The sequence below is a fragment of the Cyprinodon tularosa genome, unplaced genomic scaffold, assembly GCF_016077235.1.
Source record: "Cyprinodon tularosa strain WSP-4 unplaced genomic scaffold, ASM1607723v1 ctg545, whole genome shotgun sequence".
Classification (NCBI taxonomy): Eukaryota; Metazoa; Chordata; class Actinopteri; order Cyprinodontiformes; family Cyprinodontidae; genus Cyprinodon; species Cyprinodon tularosa.
The window spans coordinates 57,648-75,508 of NW_024039280.1; the positions used below are offsets into that span (position 1 = coordinate 57,648).

General features: G+C 38.3%; 2 protein-coding genes across 2 annotated transcripts; one reads left to right on the top strand and one right to left on the bottom strand.

The window, feature by feature from the left end:
* Positions 1-525: 525 nt before the first annotated feature.
* si:rp71-39b20.4 (potassium voltage-gated channel subfamily V member 2) lies at positions 526-10,662 on the bottom strand. Its single transcript, XM_038304879.1, has 4 exons — positions 10,136-10,662; positions 9,186-9,819; positions 4,540-4,665; positions 526-1,221 (listed from the first exon to the last, which is right to left on the bottom strand). Exons 1-4 carry the CDS (start codon positions 10,660-10,662, stop codon positions 898-900), a joined length of 1,611 nt encoding a protein of 536 aa, XP_038160807.1. The 3' UTR covers positions 526-897.
* A 3,917-nt stretch (positions 10,663-14,579) lies between these two features.
* rps28 (ribosomal protein S28) lies at positions 14,580-17,393 on the top strand. The gene is made up of 4 exons (XM_038304880.1): positions 14,580-14,685; positions 14,980-15,027; positions 16,950-17,072; positions 17,279-17,393. The coding sequence occupies exons 1-3, from the start codon at positions 14,647-14,649 to the stop codon at positions 17,070-17,072; spliced, it is 210 nt and encodes a 69-aa protein (XP_038160808.1). The 5' UTR covers positions 14,580-14,646; the 3' UTR covers positions 17,279-17,393.
* The last annotated feature ends 468 nt before the right edge of the window (positions 17,394-17,861 follow it).

A 17,861-nucleotide genomic window follows, 5' to 3' on the forward strand; every position in this document is an offset into this window, starting at 1 on the left:
AGAAATCTGTCATGCTGAGCCTGGTTCTGCCAGAGGTTTCTTCCCAAAGGGGAGTTTTTCCTCTCCACTGTCGCTTTATGCTTGCTCATCATGGACAGGTTCATGCAACCTGTGTTTATCCAAGCTGGACATCCATCTTCCAGGTCCCTGAATGAGGAACTAGTATCAGCTCACTCAGTCTACTGGAACATTCCTGTTCTTTACTCCTGTTTATGCATATTAAAGGAAAATTCAGCGCCAATGTTTCCTGCCGATGTCTGAGCGCCATATTAAATTGTATCAATAAAATTCTTTTAATTGTCTTTTTCTTTCCGTGCTAGTTTTTCAGATTGAAATGAATGGAATCATTATTTCAATGCCTTTTTTTATTTTATTCAAGATCATTTATGTATTAAAATTATTTTCTCTTGTATATGTCAATAACTTTAAAAAAAAGGATTTAAAAATACTTCTTGTAGAGATTCTGAAAAGCTAAAAAATACATAAAAACACATTTTACTAAAAACACTTTTAGAAAAGGGCCCATTTAAGGAATGACTTAACACTGCTTTATTTATTTCATTACGTCAGAACTTAAAATCCTTGACATCTTTATAGGTTTAGTCAGCAGTAGTTGCAGACAGGACTGTCCTTGGAAGCAGATAACAGCTTGTCAAGTTGACAAACCTAGTCCACCTGACAGAGCAATGAACGTCACCCTACGCGTTTAGTGGGACTGATGGCAAAGCCGTGGCTTAAAGCTTATTTCTGTGCCCTGCTGCTTCAATGTCGCCTCCTTAGATTAATCAGATCAGCTCCATAGTCTCAGCAATCCAGGAAGTTGAGTCCTTAAACTTTCCAGACCCATGTGTCATAAGGCCGTTTCGGTTTAGAGATGACACAATTAGGTGGAAAGCATCAGTCATCAAAGTCATAGTCCAAGTCGGTGTGCCTTCCACTGGGTCGATAGTGAATCTCATCTTCAGAATCTTCGGGCGGCGGCTCAAAGCAGCGGTCAAACTTACGCCGGAGGCGTTTCTTGAGCTGGAATGTGCGCTCAGTGTTTGAATATGTGTATTCCTGCTCCTTCAGTTTGGCATAGTAGTCAGAGAACTTGTTGAACAGGATGGAGATGGGCATCCCATTGAGGATGATGCCGAAGGAGATGCAGCCAAATGCCACGCAGCGGCCGAGATAGGAGATCGGAACGACATCTCCGTAACCGACGGTAGAGATGCTCACCTGCAGGAAGAAAATAGCAGCATCAGTTGTATGAAGTTATTACATACATGAATCATTAATCAGGATTTATTTAAAACTCAACTTCAAAGATATTAGATTAGAGAGATTGTATAGAATTTGATCAAATGCGACTCGGAAAACAGAAAACAGTACGTACAGATGGAACAAAAATTATCTGAATGTTTAGGCATCACTTTTATTATTTATTTTTATATTTGTATTTTACATTGTAGCATGCTTACTGTTGTGTTTTTTTAGGAAGACAATTTTAAGATCTGTCCAGGAACAACAGATGAAAAATAGCCTTTTGGCTAATTCTGGTGCATTTGCAGGAATGCTTTTTAATGTAAACTGTCCCTGTCAAATAAATAAATAAATAAATACTTGTAGGGTTCCTGAGGGTTTATAACCTGACTCCGCCAGATGGATTTGCTCCGCATATCCATCTGGAAACCTTCCGTTAAAGTAATTTTGGGAAGGGGCGAAAATACTGGTTAGCTGATTGGCCTATGTTGGTGATAGACGGGCCAAATAAACCAATCAGATCAACGAAGCATATGACGTACTAACAGAGCGACGACGAAGAGGAGCCAATTGATAGATCAAACACTTGCTGAAACCAGTCGAGAGAAGAGCAAAAACATCTTTTCCTCTGAGAAAAGCCTGCAGAGCAGTGTTTTGCTCTTCTTTCAGTGAAGAAATACTCTGTAATTCCGATAAAACTTGCTCGATAGCCACGCTAACGCTAGTTTCATCGGATGAAGCCGCCATGTTCTTTAGACTGAACTGTCTCGCTTCTTAACAGAGTAGCTTGAATTTAACTTTGCTGATTAATGTGAACTCTTTGGAGGAATTAATTCACACATTGATTCATTAGATTTCAACATACAGCAGCAACTCTGGAAATTTAACACATTTGATTTTGCAGCTTAGCGACATGGAAGAAGACAGGGGGATGGAACATGATAGAGATGATTATGGGCGGTTCTAGACAGGGGCCAAAGTAACCTGACTCCGCCAGATGGATTTTCTCCGCATATCCATCTGGAAACCTTCCGTTGAAGTAATTTTGGGAAGGGGCGAAAATACTGGTTAGCTGATTGGCCTATGTTGGTGATAGACGGGCCAAATAAACCAATCAGATCAACGAAACATATAACGTACTAACAGATCGACGACGAAGAGGAGCCAATTGATAGATCGAACTCTTGCCGAAACCAGTCGGGAGAAGAGCAAAAACATCGTTTCCTCTGAGAAAAGCCTCCAGAGCAGTGTTTTGCTATTCTTTCAGTGAAGAAATACTCTGTAATTCCCATAAAACTTGCTCAATAGCCACGCTAACGCTAGTTTCATCGGCTGAAGCCGCCATGCTCTTTAGACTGAACTGTCGCGCTTCTCGTTGCGTCACACCTCAACCCGCCTCAAACCCAACGCTGATTGGACGTTCGTTTGGTGAACGGCTCCAGATTTTGTTCAACGGAGAGTCTCCAGACTGATCTGCAAGTGAAACCTTGAAAGCTTGCGAGATCAGGATGGTCTCACGAGGCTAGAGGGTTTAGTGTTGGAATGTATTTTTGTTAGAAATTTAGATCAGTTGCTTAACAATGTCACTTAAACTATGAACAAACTGAATTAATGATTTTGTGAAAATTAGCTGTCTTTGGATCTGGCCAAAAATAAATAAATAATGCTATCAGGAAAGAGTGGAATGAATGATAGTTGCTGATGATGCAATAACATGAAAATCTCAAATTAAATATATAATAGGTAAACTGTCGAAAAGTTTATTTATATTGAACTTTTTTTTTTTTTTACATAAGTTTGGGGAGTAAAGCTGTGAAATTGTTAATAGTTAAGCCTGGAAATCAATCAATGTTGAAGCATAAAACAGTTCAAAACATCCAGAAGATGATCATCCCTTCCTATAAATATGTTTAATAATCATTGTTAGCTCTGCTTTTATGAATGTTATCGTTACTATTTAATCAAGTTGTCGATTATTATGCATTATGGTAGAAATATATGGTAGAAATCGTCATAATGGATGATAATGTTCATGCAAAATGTTCGTATTTTGCTCACAATTGTTTTAATGTACTGTTTATTTCTATTATGGCAGTAGAGAAAGGATTGTAAACTTTAAACATTCCCGATAAACATTTTATTTTGTTGATATCAAGTCAGTTCATTAAAATGGATCCATTAAAAAGTCTAGAATGCTAAAAAATTTATTGCTTAATCATATTACAAATTAGCTTTTCTTGGCCAACCTCAAAACATGAACAGAAAATAAAAAAAGAAAAATATGAAAAATGCTTTACCAGGCTTTGGATTGTTAAGGTTTAGCGTTTGTCTGATTATAGATATAATAATGCCTGACATCTAAAACGTATCGTACAGCTTGATCGAAACCAGAAGTCATCCACACCTTCCAAAGATTATAAAGAAATGACTGAACTCACAAAATAAATGAAAAAAATGCCACTTCATTTCAAATATTTTTACAAATAAACTCAAGCTCAGTTCTATTTGGGGAAAAAAAAGGAATATTTGTTCCCATCAGATCTTTATGCTTTTAAACTGCAGGTTTGGTAGTTAAAAGCATCCAAAGATAGAAGGTGAGGCTGATATTTTACTTATTTGCTCCTCATTTTGAGACTAACTTTACCTGTGATGGGACATCCGTCAACTTTTAATACAAGACGAACAATTTTTACCAAAAGTTATCCTAAAAGGTTATCATGATCTATTCTTTTTGTAATGCTGCTCTACACTTAAAATGCTGGAAGACATACTTCCCATCTTTCCTTCTACTGGGTTTTGCCTCATTTTGTTTGTCTCTTTCCTTGTTTTATAGCGTCAATCAGATGAGAGCACATCAGGAGCCTGCTGCTAGTGGGTTTGCACCGTTAAATGGGAGATATTCCTGTCTAATATCACAATCATTTTTGCGATTATCTCAATTATAATAATTGATAGCATCAGAGTTAATTAATGATTGTATTTGCCTGTTTCCTTAGATGTACTACTTTTTACAAAATGTGAATTATCAGCTGAATTTCTGTTGCGTCATAAGTGGACGCAATTAAGCGCTTGCGATGGATATAAGTTTGACTTGTTTGGATTAAGAGAAAATCAATTTATCCAAATAAATGGACAGAAATAAATAATGTTGGTTTTAACTGATATGAATTGTACCTGTTTGTTTAAGTTTTTTAAGAAATACTTTTATATAATTAAACCAAAGAGAACAGAAAAATATTTTCTCCTAAATGATAAACAGTGTGATATAAAGGGTATAGTATCAGCTTCACTTACGGCGGCCCACCACCAGGCATCTGGTATGCTGCTGAATGGCGTCCCAGGCTGATCCACCTCCACCGAATGCATGAGGGCAGAGAAGGTGAAGATGCCCATGGCGATGAATAGAAACAGACAGCATACCTGGGGTTTTAGAAGAAACAGGTTACCAGCTACACTTACTCCCCCAGTGTATATATTAGTAGGATGTTTACCAAGAATACACACACTAAGAACTCAGGGCAATTTAGAAAGTCCAATAACAGTCATGTTTTGGACATGTGGGAGGAGGCAGGAGTACCTGGAGAGAATCCATGCATGTATTGGGAGAACATGCAAACTTCATGTAGAAAGACCCCAGGCTGCTATTTTGGAGCAGTTTTAACACCTTTAATGATCAAAAGGCTTTGCAAGCATTGCCAATCAAGTAAGGTAAGTTCCCTCTAGGTGAGGATGAGTATAACATCTGGTTTAAAAGTTAGTATTTTTTATTTATGCTGATTAGTAAAAGGAGAAAATGACAAAAATCTCTTGTGGATTTTTTTATTTAAACAACATATATATGAACATATTTACCTCTAGAGGAGGGTAATTGCTGTATGAAGTATTGATAACATACCATAGTTGGGGATGAAGAGGCTTAATAGGGGGTTTTCAGTGACGTCACTGGCCAGCTCCCGGTCCGCCATCTTGGGTGGCATATTATCGTATATTAAATATATCATGTCGCGAATAGATAAGTACGCCAGCACGCTAGAGCCACCAGATCATGGAACATATCTGAGGAAATGTTCCGTGATCGACCATATGGACCCCTATGCCCTCCACGGTGCCTTGTTTAGCACTAATCCAGATGATTGGCCAAATGTAGAGCACGGTAACATAGTTCATTACCCGGTGTTCAGTGAAAACCCTCTGCACACTCTGGAGGAAATGAGAGCGTACAAGGGTCTAGAGGCTCACAACCAGTTCACATCTGGTTGGGTACGAGATGTCGAAGTGATGTACATGAAGGAAATCGCCATCATACGTGGACGGGTGAGTTTTAATAAGATGGTAAAAATGTAAACAATCCGACGCAGGGCTCGCTATGCTAGGTGGCTAACGGCCGGCGGTGCGCGAACAGTTCCAAAGCTACAAGTCCTTGGAGTCTCATGTGCAGTTTACGAATGGATGGGTTCAGGAGCTGCAGCTCATAAAGCCAGCAAACAGTGCTAACCGTTAGTGCTAACAACCACTCAGGCATGTAATGTACTTTTAACTAGCTGCTATGTGTTTCAAAGGTTTGGTTAGTAACGTTAACTGCCAAACCTCCCTAAACCCTCCGGGTTTCTCACATATTTGAGCCTTTTCCCGCTGGTTGAAATCAAGTTAAGGTGAAATTAATCAAATTAAAACACGGCAGAGAGAGGGAGTCCAGTACGCGGTGGTCATAGGCAGTAGTCTGAGTAGCGGCGGCGGAAAACGGTCAACTCTCCGTCAACTGCAGACTCTAGCGTGTTCCAGCTTAACACCGTCCAAATCGGACCTGGATATCCGTGTCAGCCATAGGTGACGGCGTTGTTCAGATAGCTGTTTTGTTTTTTCACATTGATTCACGATTACGGCTGGTATGCGATAGAAAGAGCGTTGATCTCCACCTCCACGGGCCGTGCAACCAACAATTACACACGATTTCACCATTTTTCACTGTCAATACTGCCTAAGGCTGCCACCCAATATGGCGGACGCGCTGAGTAGTCACGTGAGCGCGACGTCACATGAAAACCCCCTATTGTCATTGGTGCTAGGTAGAGTCAAGTTTTATGCAAGTAACTCCTAAAAAGGAACTAGTTATAATTAGTAGTTACATATCCGTTAGTATCTCAGTTACTCCTAAGTGAAAGTAACTAATAGTTACTAGTTACTGTTGGGATCCTCAGGCTTGCCCACCAGAGGGCGCCGAGGATCCTCCTCTGTTTTATGTTGTTTTTCTGTTAGGACTGGGGTTACTGTTGGGATCTGGAGAGTTACCATCTGTCTCCAGCAGAGTGCGCTGTGGGTCTCCTGGGCTGGAGCCCTCCAGCACACCTGAAGCTCGTCAGCCCATCAGGAGACCTTTCCTACTTAAGCAGAGACCAGACCTGTCTTCAACGCTGCAGTGTTGACTAAGTTTGGTTAGCGAACCTGAGCCTCTGTTACCTGAAAGAATCTTAGTGGTTCTCAAGAGAGAAACCTGATTCTAACCTGCCTCTGTCTTCTTGCTCATAGGAAACCTGATCGAAGTCTGAAGCTCTGGATGAGCTTTGTCTGGAAACCTGCCTGCCTGCCCAAGGAAGCCAAACCTGAAGGTCTTAGTCTGGATTCCTCCTTCAGCTCTCAGGGAAGAGCTAGGAACCAAACCCACGTTTGAGGCCCACTAGCCAGAAGCTAGACGCTGCTGCTGCTAACTTCAAGCCTCAGACCTCAGCCAGCCGTCTGCCTCTGAACCCTCCCGGTTCCCTCCTTCGGCCTGCTCACCTCAAGCCTCAGACTTCAGTCTACTGTCTCAGAATCCGCCTTGGACTAAACCCCTCTGCTGCTCAACTCAGCTCGAGGCAGGAACCCAGCTTAGACCAGCACTGGACCTGATGACTTCCTGATCTGCTTATTCAAAATTATAATAAACCTTTGAACTTTTTCACTGCCTCCTCTGTGTGTGTTCTGCATTTGGGCATAGTAACTATGCAGTTACTTTTTATGATCTAAAGTGGGGAAGAATTTGGGAAATGTTCCTGTTATTGGAATTTAAAACTAGTGGCTCACTTATGGAATATAACATGATTGTTATTAATGAATAACATAAATAGTTAATTTAAAGGTTTACAAATCTAAAAATATTGAAAACTAATGTGCACTATGTTTTCTAAAACTGTTATGGTTCTGCATAATATCCAAGTTAAAAAGGTTGCACGGTCGTTTTTTAATCTCAAATTTTTTAAAACTAATGTTTCCCTCTTGACCCATAATGGAAAATAAAAATAGCTCTAAAAAGAGCATGAATTCTGTTTTTGTCTTATTTAACTTTAGTATATTTATGTGAATATTTAGATTAAATGTTGTTGTCAGTTTAATGTAAATATACTAACAACTGAAAAATCAAGTTATTTAGGACATTCCACCTGAGACTATCACTGCTGCCACCCAGGGGCGGATTTAGGAAATTTGGGGCCCTAAGCAAAGACAGGCAGAGGGCTGTCTGAATTTAAAAGAAAACACATAAAACAGACCCATTGTACGATACATTTATTATTTTTATATTAATATTTTAATAGAATAGATATACAATATTTGTTGTATGTTTTGTCCCATTTTGGCAGGGGTTACGAATCTACTTGCTCTGGAGAGCAGAGTTCGCCGCTTTTATGTCGTCACTAATAGCAGATGCAAGGTTTGGCGCTAGGTGTTTTATTCAAATAAAAGTGCTAGAGGGGTCTGAAAGTCTCTTAATGTATCAACAAAAAGCGCTCATTAACAGAGCTCTTTGCACCATTTGTTTTCAAATGGTTTGCTGCTGTCTGTTTGGACCTTTCTGAACATGTGCAGCAAATGGACTGATCCAATATGTTGGACACTGAAGGGGGGCTGAGACACACTTAATATCATAAGTTTTCTGATGGCATTTTGGAAATGGTAAATGGTAAATGGCATGTACTTATATAGCGCCTTTTTTCAAGTCAGGTAACTTGACCAAAGTGCTTTACACTGCATTCATTCACCCATTCACACACACACTCACACACCGATGGAGGCAAGCTACATTGTAGCCACAGCTGCCCTGGGGCTCACTGACAGAAGCGGGGCTGCCATACACTGGCGCCGCCGGGCCCTCTGACCACCATCCGTAGACAATGTAGGTGAAGTGTCTTGCCCAAGGACACAACGACACTGAAAGTCGGATACGGAGCTTGAACCGTCAATCCTTTGATTTCAGGGCAAACTCCTACATCCGACGCCACTGTCCCCCCACATTTTAGCAATAAGATTTTTATCAAAAACATGATTAATGTGCACAAATAATAAATAGTTGTATTAACCATACATGTAAACAGAGTTTTATAGGGCCCCCAGGAACTTGGGGCCCTAGGCAACTGCCTTGTATTGACTAATGGTAAATCCCCTGCCCTGCTGCCCCCCTCTGTTTTAGGGAGGAAATGCTTTTTCTAGGGGCTCCTAAATTATGTCCCAATGGGAAAAACGAATCCGCTGGATGGGGTGGCCAATGATTGGCTAGGTCTGTCCATGGCAACATAATTACCAACAGCCATGCACACCTGCAGACCCTCGATAAAGATACATGTACATTTGGTGACAACAGATATTTCCCACCAAGAGCTTTCTGAATAAAATGACAGAAAGCTTCCCCTGATCTGGTGAAGCCTTTTTCCTCTTGTACCCAAACAATTTCCAATGTGAAATATCTGCAAGTTCAGAAGTTCTTCATAGTCTAACCCTTTCCTCGGTTCATAGCAGGACATGTTAGATTTAGTAACGCCTGCTAGTATAACCAGCTCAATATCTCATTGAGCCTAATATATTGTGCACTGTCCTTTCTCCGCTACAGTGATATCATTCACATTTTATATGAAGAAAAATGAAAAAATATCAACTGTGAATTTTGGTTCTTCTTAGCCAGGAGCCCATACCTGTTCAGAACATTGGCGGATGGTGAAACCAAAGGCCCTCATGCCGGTGGAGTGGCGTGCCAGTTTCAGGATGCGGAAGATCCGCATCAGCTTGACGACTTTGAGCACCTTGCTGACCTTACTGACTCTTGACATGGCTTTTAGGTCTTCTTTTGCACTAACATCTTCTGTATCAATGACAAATGTCTCAAAGATGATCTGGAGAAAGTAGGGCATGACGGCCACCACATCAACAAGATTGAGGGCGCTCCTCAAGAAGTGTTTGATATTGGACGTGGTAACTAGTCGCAAAAAGTATTCTAGGGTAAAGAAAAGGATAGAGGAGATTTCCACCCATTCCATTAATGTTTTGCCTCCGGCTTTGTATTCCCTAAGTTCATGGACTGTATTCATGGTCATGGCAACGATGGAGATGAGTACAAAGAGACTGGAGAACACAGCAAACGCTTTGGCTGGTAGGGATGAGTACGGATTCTCCATCAAGTCCCAAAGGACCTTCCGCAAACCTCCGAGGAACATGGTCTTGTAGCTTTCATCATCCTGGTGAGGCTTAATCTCATCAATGAGCTCCTTGTTGACCTTCAGCTGGTCTCTAATGTCATCCACCTTCTCCTCGAACAATATCCGACAGCACCTGAGAAAGACATTTCTTAACTCTGCTCCAAATAGACAAACATCATCTAGAGCACAGGTGTCAAACCGGTTCCAGAAAGGGCCGTGTGGCTGCAGGTTTTCTTTCCAACCAAGCAATATCACACCAGACTCCAGTCACCTCATCAAGTGAGTCCAATCTGAACAAGATGACTTGATGAGATGACTGGAGTCTGGTGTGATATTGCTTGGTTGGAAAGAAGACCTGCAGCCACACGGCCCTTTCTGGAACCAGTTTGACACCCCTGATCTAGAGGTAAAAGGTCTGCGTTCAAAGCATGTGAAAAACAAAACTGTACCTGGGAGTGTGTTTCAGCTTCAGGCCCCAAAAGGACATCTCTTCCTCAAAGTTGATAGGACAAAGGCTGTCCATCACCCAGAGGACATTGCTGCAGTAGAAGTGGAATATGTAATGGAAAAACATAGGGTCCCTGTCAAAGAAGAACTCATTGCTCACGACATTGTAATCGTCACAGAGAGTCAGCCTCTTCACCGAGTCATCGCACATGGCGAGGGTACCAATCCTAGTCTTTGGATATCGCAGAGCCAGATGCTTTGGGATGTGGAATACCTTTCCTCCTATGTTTAAGTTGACTATGTTGGATCTCCTTGGATTTGGCAAATCTTCCCTCTTTACATGCTTCACATCCGGGCTATCGAGGTTGTCCATCGAAGTCCAGGGTTTTACGGAGCTGTCCTGTGAAAAAGGGAATATGTACTCTTCTTCCTCTGTGCTCTGCGAAAAGCTCAGGTCCCGTTTTACACTCGCAAAAAGACTGGAGCGACGCTTTTTCAGCGCCTTCAGCTTCGGCTTTATGGACGCCATAGTGTCCACTCCTCAGAAGCACAACAGGCTGAAAGTTTTGTACCAAAGTTGGGATCAAGTCAACAACAAAAAAGGAAAATCAGCAAAATACTATGCCTCAAAATCATCCTGCCTGTGTGTGAAATAGAGATGAAGAATGTGATGCCAACCTTTCTAGTCAGAGAGCACAAAGATCAGCAGCATATGTTGAGGATTCGGAGCCTTCTCTGATTCTCTAATCCTATTGGTGTTCTCTCTGTCCCAGAGCAAGTTAAAAATACTGTTCACAAGGATTAGTGCTGTGATTTAGGGCTTTGAGTTCTCAGAGAGCAGGAAGACTGAGAGAGCGATGTGATGACTGCAGAATTGCCAACAAGGCTACGTACTTTACATCCGAATGCCAGACAGTTGTGTTCAATGTAACTGTGCAATCTGAGCCTTTAAAGAACTATATTTAATCTTTTTGTTTTGTTGGATGCATGTTTTAAATTAAGAAAATGCTGTCAAATCAAAGATTTAATCATGGTTTGGGTGATTAAGCTCAGGGTTTCCCAAAATTTTCCATCGGACAGGGACAGATGATGCTACAAAGTATTTAGAGAAAAGAACATCAACCTTTTCATTATTTTCTTTAATTTATCCCTTTTCTACGGTGGCCCTGAAGTGCAAACTGCAGCTACAAATCTAAAAGCACAACTACATTAAGGAAATCGCAACTACATAAAGCAAAGCGCAACTACATTAAGAAAAACAAAACTAAATAAAACAAAGTGCAACTAGATTAAGGAAAACACAATTACATTAACCTACCGGAAAAGGTAGGTACCAGTGGGAAACATGAGACATCGCTGATTGTACGACGGCGCCGTTTAACCCTTGAACCGGAAGTCATTCTGCCTGCTGCGGCTTTTGAAAACATGGATATTGTCGGCGCCCCAAACATAGCTGCCGTTATCCAGGAATATTTTGAATCAGGACATACGTACGAGGTGATACTGGATATGCTCGAGACTAATCACGAAATTTCAGTTAGTTTGCGTACACTGAAGACACACTTAAAAGAAGCTGGACTGTTCAGACGACGCAGCTTCCGGTTCAAGGGTCAAACGGCGCCATCGTCCAATCAGCGATGTCTCATGTTTCCCACTGGTACCTACCTTTTCCGGTAGGTTAATGTAATTGTGTTTTTCTTAATGTAGTTGCGCTTTTAGATTTGTAGTTGCAGTTTGCACTTCAGGGCCACCGTACTTTTCAATTGTTCTTACATTTTTTTTCAGCATGATAATATTACAAACTTAAAATACTGTATAATATTCCTACTAAATAACAAATGTTTTAACAAAATGTGGATGATAACAACATAATAAGGTTATCATGTCTCTCCAGCGGGAGGGTGGGGCTTAATGTATCTCAGAATTGCACAATTATCTTGTCTTCTTGTAGACTTGGTTTGTGCCCAAAAAAGTAAAAAAAATACAATTCACCGGTCTTTGTTTCCAAGTTTGTCTCGACTTACATCAAGGATGCTTTTTTAAATTCAAATTACATTTAAATTGAAGCTCCCTGCATGGGAAGCGAAACATCTTCAGACTTGGAAACAAAGTCCAGTGGATTGTTTTTTAATTTTTTGGGGAATTACTATGACCGAGATGACTGAGAATCTCCACCAGACTTGGTTTATGTTTCATTTCAAGTACCTTTTAATCCTGGCTTAAACAGGGAGGTTATTACAAAATCAGTTAAGGTGGAATAGACCTTAATTACAGTTAGTCTCAAACTTCAGATTTATTCACCATGGTTCTTATGTTAATATAATATATATTATTAAAGAGTCTTAATAATAGTGTTTAGAAAATATTATATGTAATGATTATTATCTACCCCCACCCCCAGAGCCCCCTGGTGCCCAAAGCAATAGATAGCCAAGGACAGCAATTCTCACTATTAGCTCTTCTAAAAGTGATGATTGAAAATCAGCCCTGTATGGAAATTTAACTTCCTTTCCTGAGTTTGTGGGAAGGTAATATTGTTCCATCATTATTGCAACTAAAGAACGTGCTTTATAACTAAAATTGAGAAAAAAAAAATGCAATCCAGAAATGAAACTTTGAAAGAAATATTACCCTCTCAAAAAAAGACTGTTTTCTTAGATTTTATTAAATGTTTTTCTTACGTTTTATATTTTTTTACTTTTCTATTTTCAAATTAGATATTTTTTTCGACTTTTCTTTTTCAGATTTTATTTTATTAATTGTGTTATTTTCAAAATGCATTTCTAAGATTGTGTTTCTTTACTTAAAGCCAAATACAAACACATACTTGATCAGTTAAATTGTTGCAGCCATAGATCCATGCAGATTTATAGATGTTCATCTTCTCTCCTTTCTCCAGAGGAAAGCCTGCCCCCCCCCCAGAAGTACGACAGATGTGATCTGTAAAACCAGATTTGAAATGAAAGCAATTCATAAACCTTAATCTGAAAAAATTTTTTTTATTGTATTTAAAAAGATTAAATCTGAAGAAAAAAACAATAAATAAAAAACATTTGTAAAGGAGATATCAAAGAGAGAGCAAAGTTGTTTTCAAATTCTTGTTATTATTTCTGGTTAAGAAGTTGTTTTTTTTAAAGAAGTTTCACATCTAGATTGCTTTTTATTATTATTATTATTTAATAAATGTTTTCTTTGCTTGAAATAATAAAAGAACAAAATTGACTCCATAAATTTGTCTTCTGTATTTACTTATAACTGCATTTATTTTGACGAGTAGCCTATTTGTTTCATGCAGTTACCCTATATCTAAAACAACGTCTTTGTTACTTTAAAGAGAAAATGACACAATAAGTACAGCTTAAATTCTATGGATGTTTTGTTTTGATTTTGCACACATAGATTTCCCACACAATTTAATTAAGACATTTTCCAACTAATTATGGAGAAATAAAAATCAGGAATAATATGTATCCATGATTCTTGGTAAAACTGTTACACCTAACTTTGATTTCTGAATCATTGTAACAGCAAAGATCAAAAGAAAGTTGGTTCGAACGTCGAGGTCCATTGAATTAAAGTTGATTTTACGTCCTCAGGAATCTACCATGTTCACAAAGGCTATTAAAAAAGGAATGACAGATAAACAGTGTGGGACCAGAATGTTCAGAGTTTTAAAAACAACAATTAATTTTTTTATTTTATTTTATTTATTTATTTTTTATTTTTTCATTTAAAGTCTTAGTCTTAGGCTATACTTCTATGTCAAAAAAAAAAAAAATCTGATGTTTTGAATTGAAAAAGCTTCCTGGATGGGAAGCAAAACGTCTTCAAACTTGGAAACAAAGTCCAGTGGATTGTATTTTTTATTTTTTATTTTTTGGAATGACTAGGACCCGGATGACTCAAAATCTTCTAACCCTAACCAGCATATTTTTCAAATAAATCAGTTTTTTAATCTTTTGATTATTTGAAATAAATATGTTCAGATAGGGATAGCTTTTCAAATAATTAGTATCTTTTGAAAATAAAAAACGTAAGACAGGTTCAAAAGTAACTTTTTTTGTATTAAAAGGTATTGCATTTTTTCTGTAATATTTTAATCTTAAATGTAATGTTTTTAGCAGCTGAAACCAGAAAATCTGAATTTATAAAGCAAAATAAATGGTTAAAACTAGAATATAAGTTATTAGGCTGTTGTCCTGTTATTCTAATGAACTTAGTTACTGAACTACGTGATATTCTACATCAACAATCTTTTTTTTTATTGGTATGTGCGGTTTTCCGTAAAGGCTACCGGAAACGGAAGTTGAAAAGTCAAATATTTTTTAAACAATATATAAATTAAATTTTTTTTGCAAACATATTTGTTGTACTATAACCTTTATTTTACTGTTTAATAGAACTATATATTTAAATTTAATGATAATTAAAAAAAAAAATGTAGTTCATCTTCCAGCATCCATATAAACGCTCCTCGCACCACGTGACTTCCTTTCTGGTCTAACCTGCCAACATGGACGCCAGCCGCGTGCAGCCGATCAAGCTTGCGAGAGTAAGAAAAACCCTCCAACCGTCATAGAAATCAGTTTTTCAGACGTTATTTTTTATTTAAACTCTTGTTGTATCGGGTGGTATCAGTATATCAAAGCGAGCCTCATTTTTAGGAGTTAAACTGAAATAATGTGTGCTGGTCTCGCGCGTCTATCGTGGAGGCCCTGTTCGAGCTGCAGTGAGCTGTCGGCCTGCTTCCAGCCTCTTCACATGCTGTGTTTTGCTTTTTTTGTAACTTAACATGAAAATAATGTTCTTATGGGTTTATCTCTTGTGTTTTTGTTTTTTTTTTTAGGTCACAAAGGTCCTCGGAAGAACCGGTTCTCAGGGCCAGTGTACACAGGTATGCTAACATCGGTTAGCTTCCCCAGAAATTAAGCTGTTCATAATTTTATCTAGACTCTAATGAAGCTTTCAGCGGTTTATTTGTTCTAATTTATATCTGTTACAGCTCTTATGTAGCGGGGCCAGTTTTTTAGACTGAACTGATTCTACAGATGGACTATTTTTATCTTCCAGGCCTTTATAGTTGAAGCCATCTTCATTATCTAGCTTTTGTTCGTTTTCCTGCTTTTAATCTGATTTTAAAAAATAGAAAAAAGGAAAGGGACTCGGTATTAAACCCTATAAACGGGGTTTTGTGATAGTTTTGGTTTAATTAAAAGCAGCCTTTGCTTTTTAGAGCTTGTTATAAATGATAGGGCTGCTATCTTTTAATACCACTGATAATTTTGACTTCTCTTTTGATGATCAACAGTTTAAAAAGTCAAACTTGTGTCTCCCCAGCTGCAGGTCCCTTTTACCTGAAAGTTATTTAAAGCAATTTTGGAAAATTGTAGTTGGTTTCACAATAAAACAGCTGGAATCAGTCTTTTACATTTTTCTGCAGGATTTCCTGAAATTTTTCTTTTTATTCATATTGGTGTGCTCAGTTGCACTTTAATGTCCTTATCAGCTAAAACTGTCGCCGTTGATCCTATGGGAGGTAGATCGATCCCCTTTTTGGTTGATATTAGCTTTTTTTAGACATGCAGTGGAAGCACTTCCTCCATCTGCCATTCACTTTTAATGTTTTACTTGGTTTATTACATTTTTTTTTTTTTTTTGCTTAAATTGACACTTGTGTTAATGGTTTTGACAGTTTTAATCATGTAAATGGAGGAAGAGAAGCGACTATGGGCTCTAAATATCAGAAGCACATAGTTATGGTTAGAATAGACTGAATAATCGGCATTGGACATAAAAAAAATATATTTTAAAGAAGGCATCGCTCCGTTTCTAGGTCCTATATTTATATTGGACGATCTGATGTTTGTGGTGGGGTTACATGTTTTCTTAATCTCATGCAGACCTGATTTTATGTTTATTAGTTACTTTATGAAGAGGTTTAATGAACGCCAGCTGGATTTTTTTATTATAATCATAAAATGATTACCATACTTCTGCAGAGGGGGAAATGTGACTAAACATTTAATCTCACAAGCCCCATTTACTCTAGCCTTTTGAAACCGTGCTGAGCGTGTTCCAGCCTGGTTGTGTCCAAAGTCGGCGCTCAAGTGCCGCTAACCTGCAGATTTGAGGGTTTTCTGCTTCAGGACAGCAGATTCTGATGATTGCAGTTCAGCAAAAGACTGCTAACCCGTGTAATACATGTACACTTGCACCTTAATCCTTATTTATTTTGATCTACTGTGTATATATATTGTTTATTATTAATGCACCTTTTTCCTCCTTGTTTGCACCTTTATTTACTATGCCAATATGTGACCAGTGAATTTCTCCACTGTGAGATCAATAAAGCTAATCTAACCTGCCTGTTTTAGTCTGTACAATTAGTCTAATGGTTCGATTATCAATTAAGATAGTTTAAAAACCAATTTTTTTGCTCCCCATCTGTAGATATGGTCTGTTTGAAACCTTTTTCCACTGACGTCCCTTTTGAATATGGAAAATTAGATTAATTATATCAGTTGTGTCGCATCAAGCACTTCTTACCTTCTTACTTACGTGATTATATAAGTTGGTGTTCCTTTCCAGTAACAAACTATAAAATGCATAATGTAGAGATTTTAAAAACACATTTTAAACATTTGGTGGATAAGATGTTTAAATGGAGTTAACCTCATTTTTAATAATATATTATCCGCCGCTGGAGTGTTGCATAATTAACTGCCACTTGTTGTCGGCAAGGTTTTGTTTCAAACGGGAAAGAAAACATATGTCTTAAACTGTAGATGAGAATTGATTTGATTTGTTTTCCTCCAGGTTCGAGTCGAGTTCATGGATGACAGCAACCGCTCCATCATCAGGAACGTGAAAGGTCCAGTCAGAGAAGGAGACGTGCTCACACTTCTGGAGTCTGAAAGAGAAGCCAGGAGGCTGCGATAGGTGAGGCCAAACTCCTCCTTCCCTGAGTTCAGGCCCACCTGTGACACAAGGACATCATGGATACTTTATACATCCAGATAGAATCACAACAGATGTTCTTTCTAAAACGCATGGAAAAATTTTAGGTTGATGTAAAATAAACATCTGGGTGTTGAATATTATTTTGTGTGTTTACTGACTGACTTCTGTTTTGTTTTTTCTTACAGTGGAAGATGAAGCTGAGGATCCACTCCATGGCTGTGGAGCATCCGATGCCACCAGCTTCACTCAGTGGACTGCAGCTCATGTTCTGATGTTTTGAAATAAATTTGGGGATTCACACATGGTCGCCTTTGATGTTTTTTTTTATATACTTTTTTTTTTTTTTTTTTTCCTTAATGGAAAGTTGAAGGAAATGTAAACCAGAAATCAAACTTTGCAACAACTTTGAATCAAAAACAAGTTTTAAGACTAATTTGGCGCTCTTCTCAGATTTCATGTTATAAATTTTTTTTTTTTACTTTTTTGAAGAAAACTTATTTTTTTAGATTTTTATCATTAAATTTTTGTTAAGCAGATTTAATTAAATTTTTTGCCAAGCTCTTAAGCAAACGTTTGCAAAACGTTTTGCTTGTAATAGTGGTATAAACTTCCCTCCATACAGGTCTTAGGTTTGATAATCTCTTAATGGTTATTAGTGATTTATAACCTGATGGTTTATAATGTAAACATCCCAGATTAGACATGAGTTTATTAGAACACCTGCAAACTGGTAAATGCATAAAATGATAATTTGAGAACCCTGAAATA

Bases quoted from the DNA above. Each gene is read 5' to 3' on its own strand.
- si:rp71-39b20.4 (XM_038304879.1), bottom strand. From the start codon at position 10,662: ATGGCGTCCATAAAGCCGAAGCTGAAGGCGCTGAAAAAGCGTCGCTCC. The intron at 9,820-10,135 runs GTACAGTTTTGT...TGTCTTTCTCAG, and splicing joins AAGCTGAAACACACTCCCAG to GTGCTGTCGGATATTGTTCG. The intron at 1,222-4,539 runs GTAAGTGAAGCT...TTCTTCCTGCAG, and splicing joins ATGCCTGGTGGTGGGCCGCC to GTGAGCATCTCTACCGTCGG.
- rps28 (XM_038304880.1), top strand. From the start codon at position 14,647: ATGGACGCCAGCCGCGTGCAGCCGATCAAGCTTGCGAGA. The intron at 14,686-14,979 runs GTAAGAAAAACC...TTTTTTTTTTAG, and splicing joins AGCCGATCAAGCTTGCGAGA to GTCACAAAGGTCCTCGGAAG. The intron at 15,028-16,949 runs GTATGCTAACAT...GTTTTCCTCCAG, and splicing joins CTCAGGGCCAGTGTACACAG to GTTCGAGTCGAGTTCATGGA.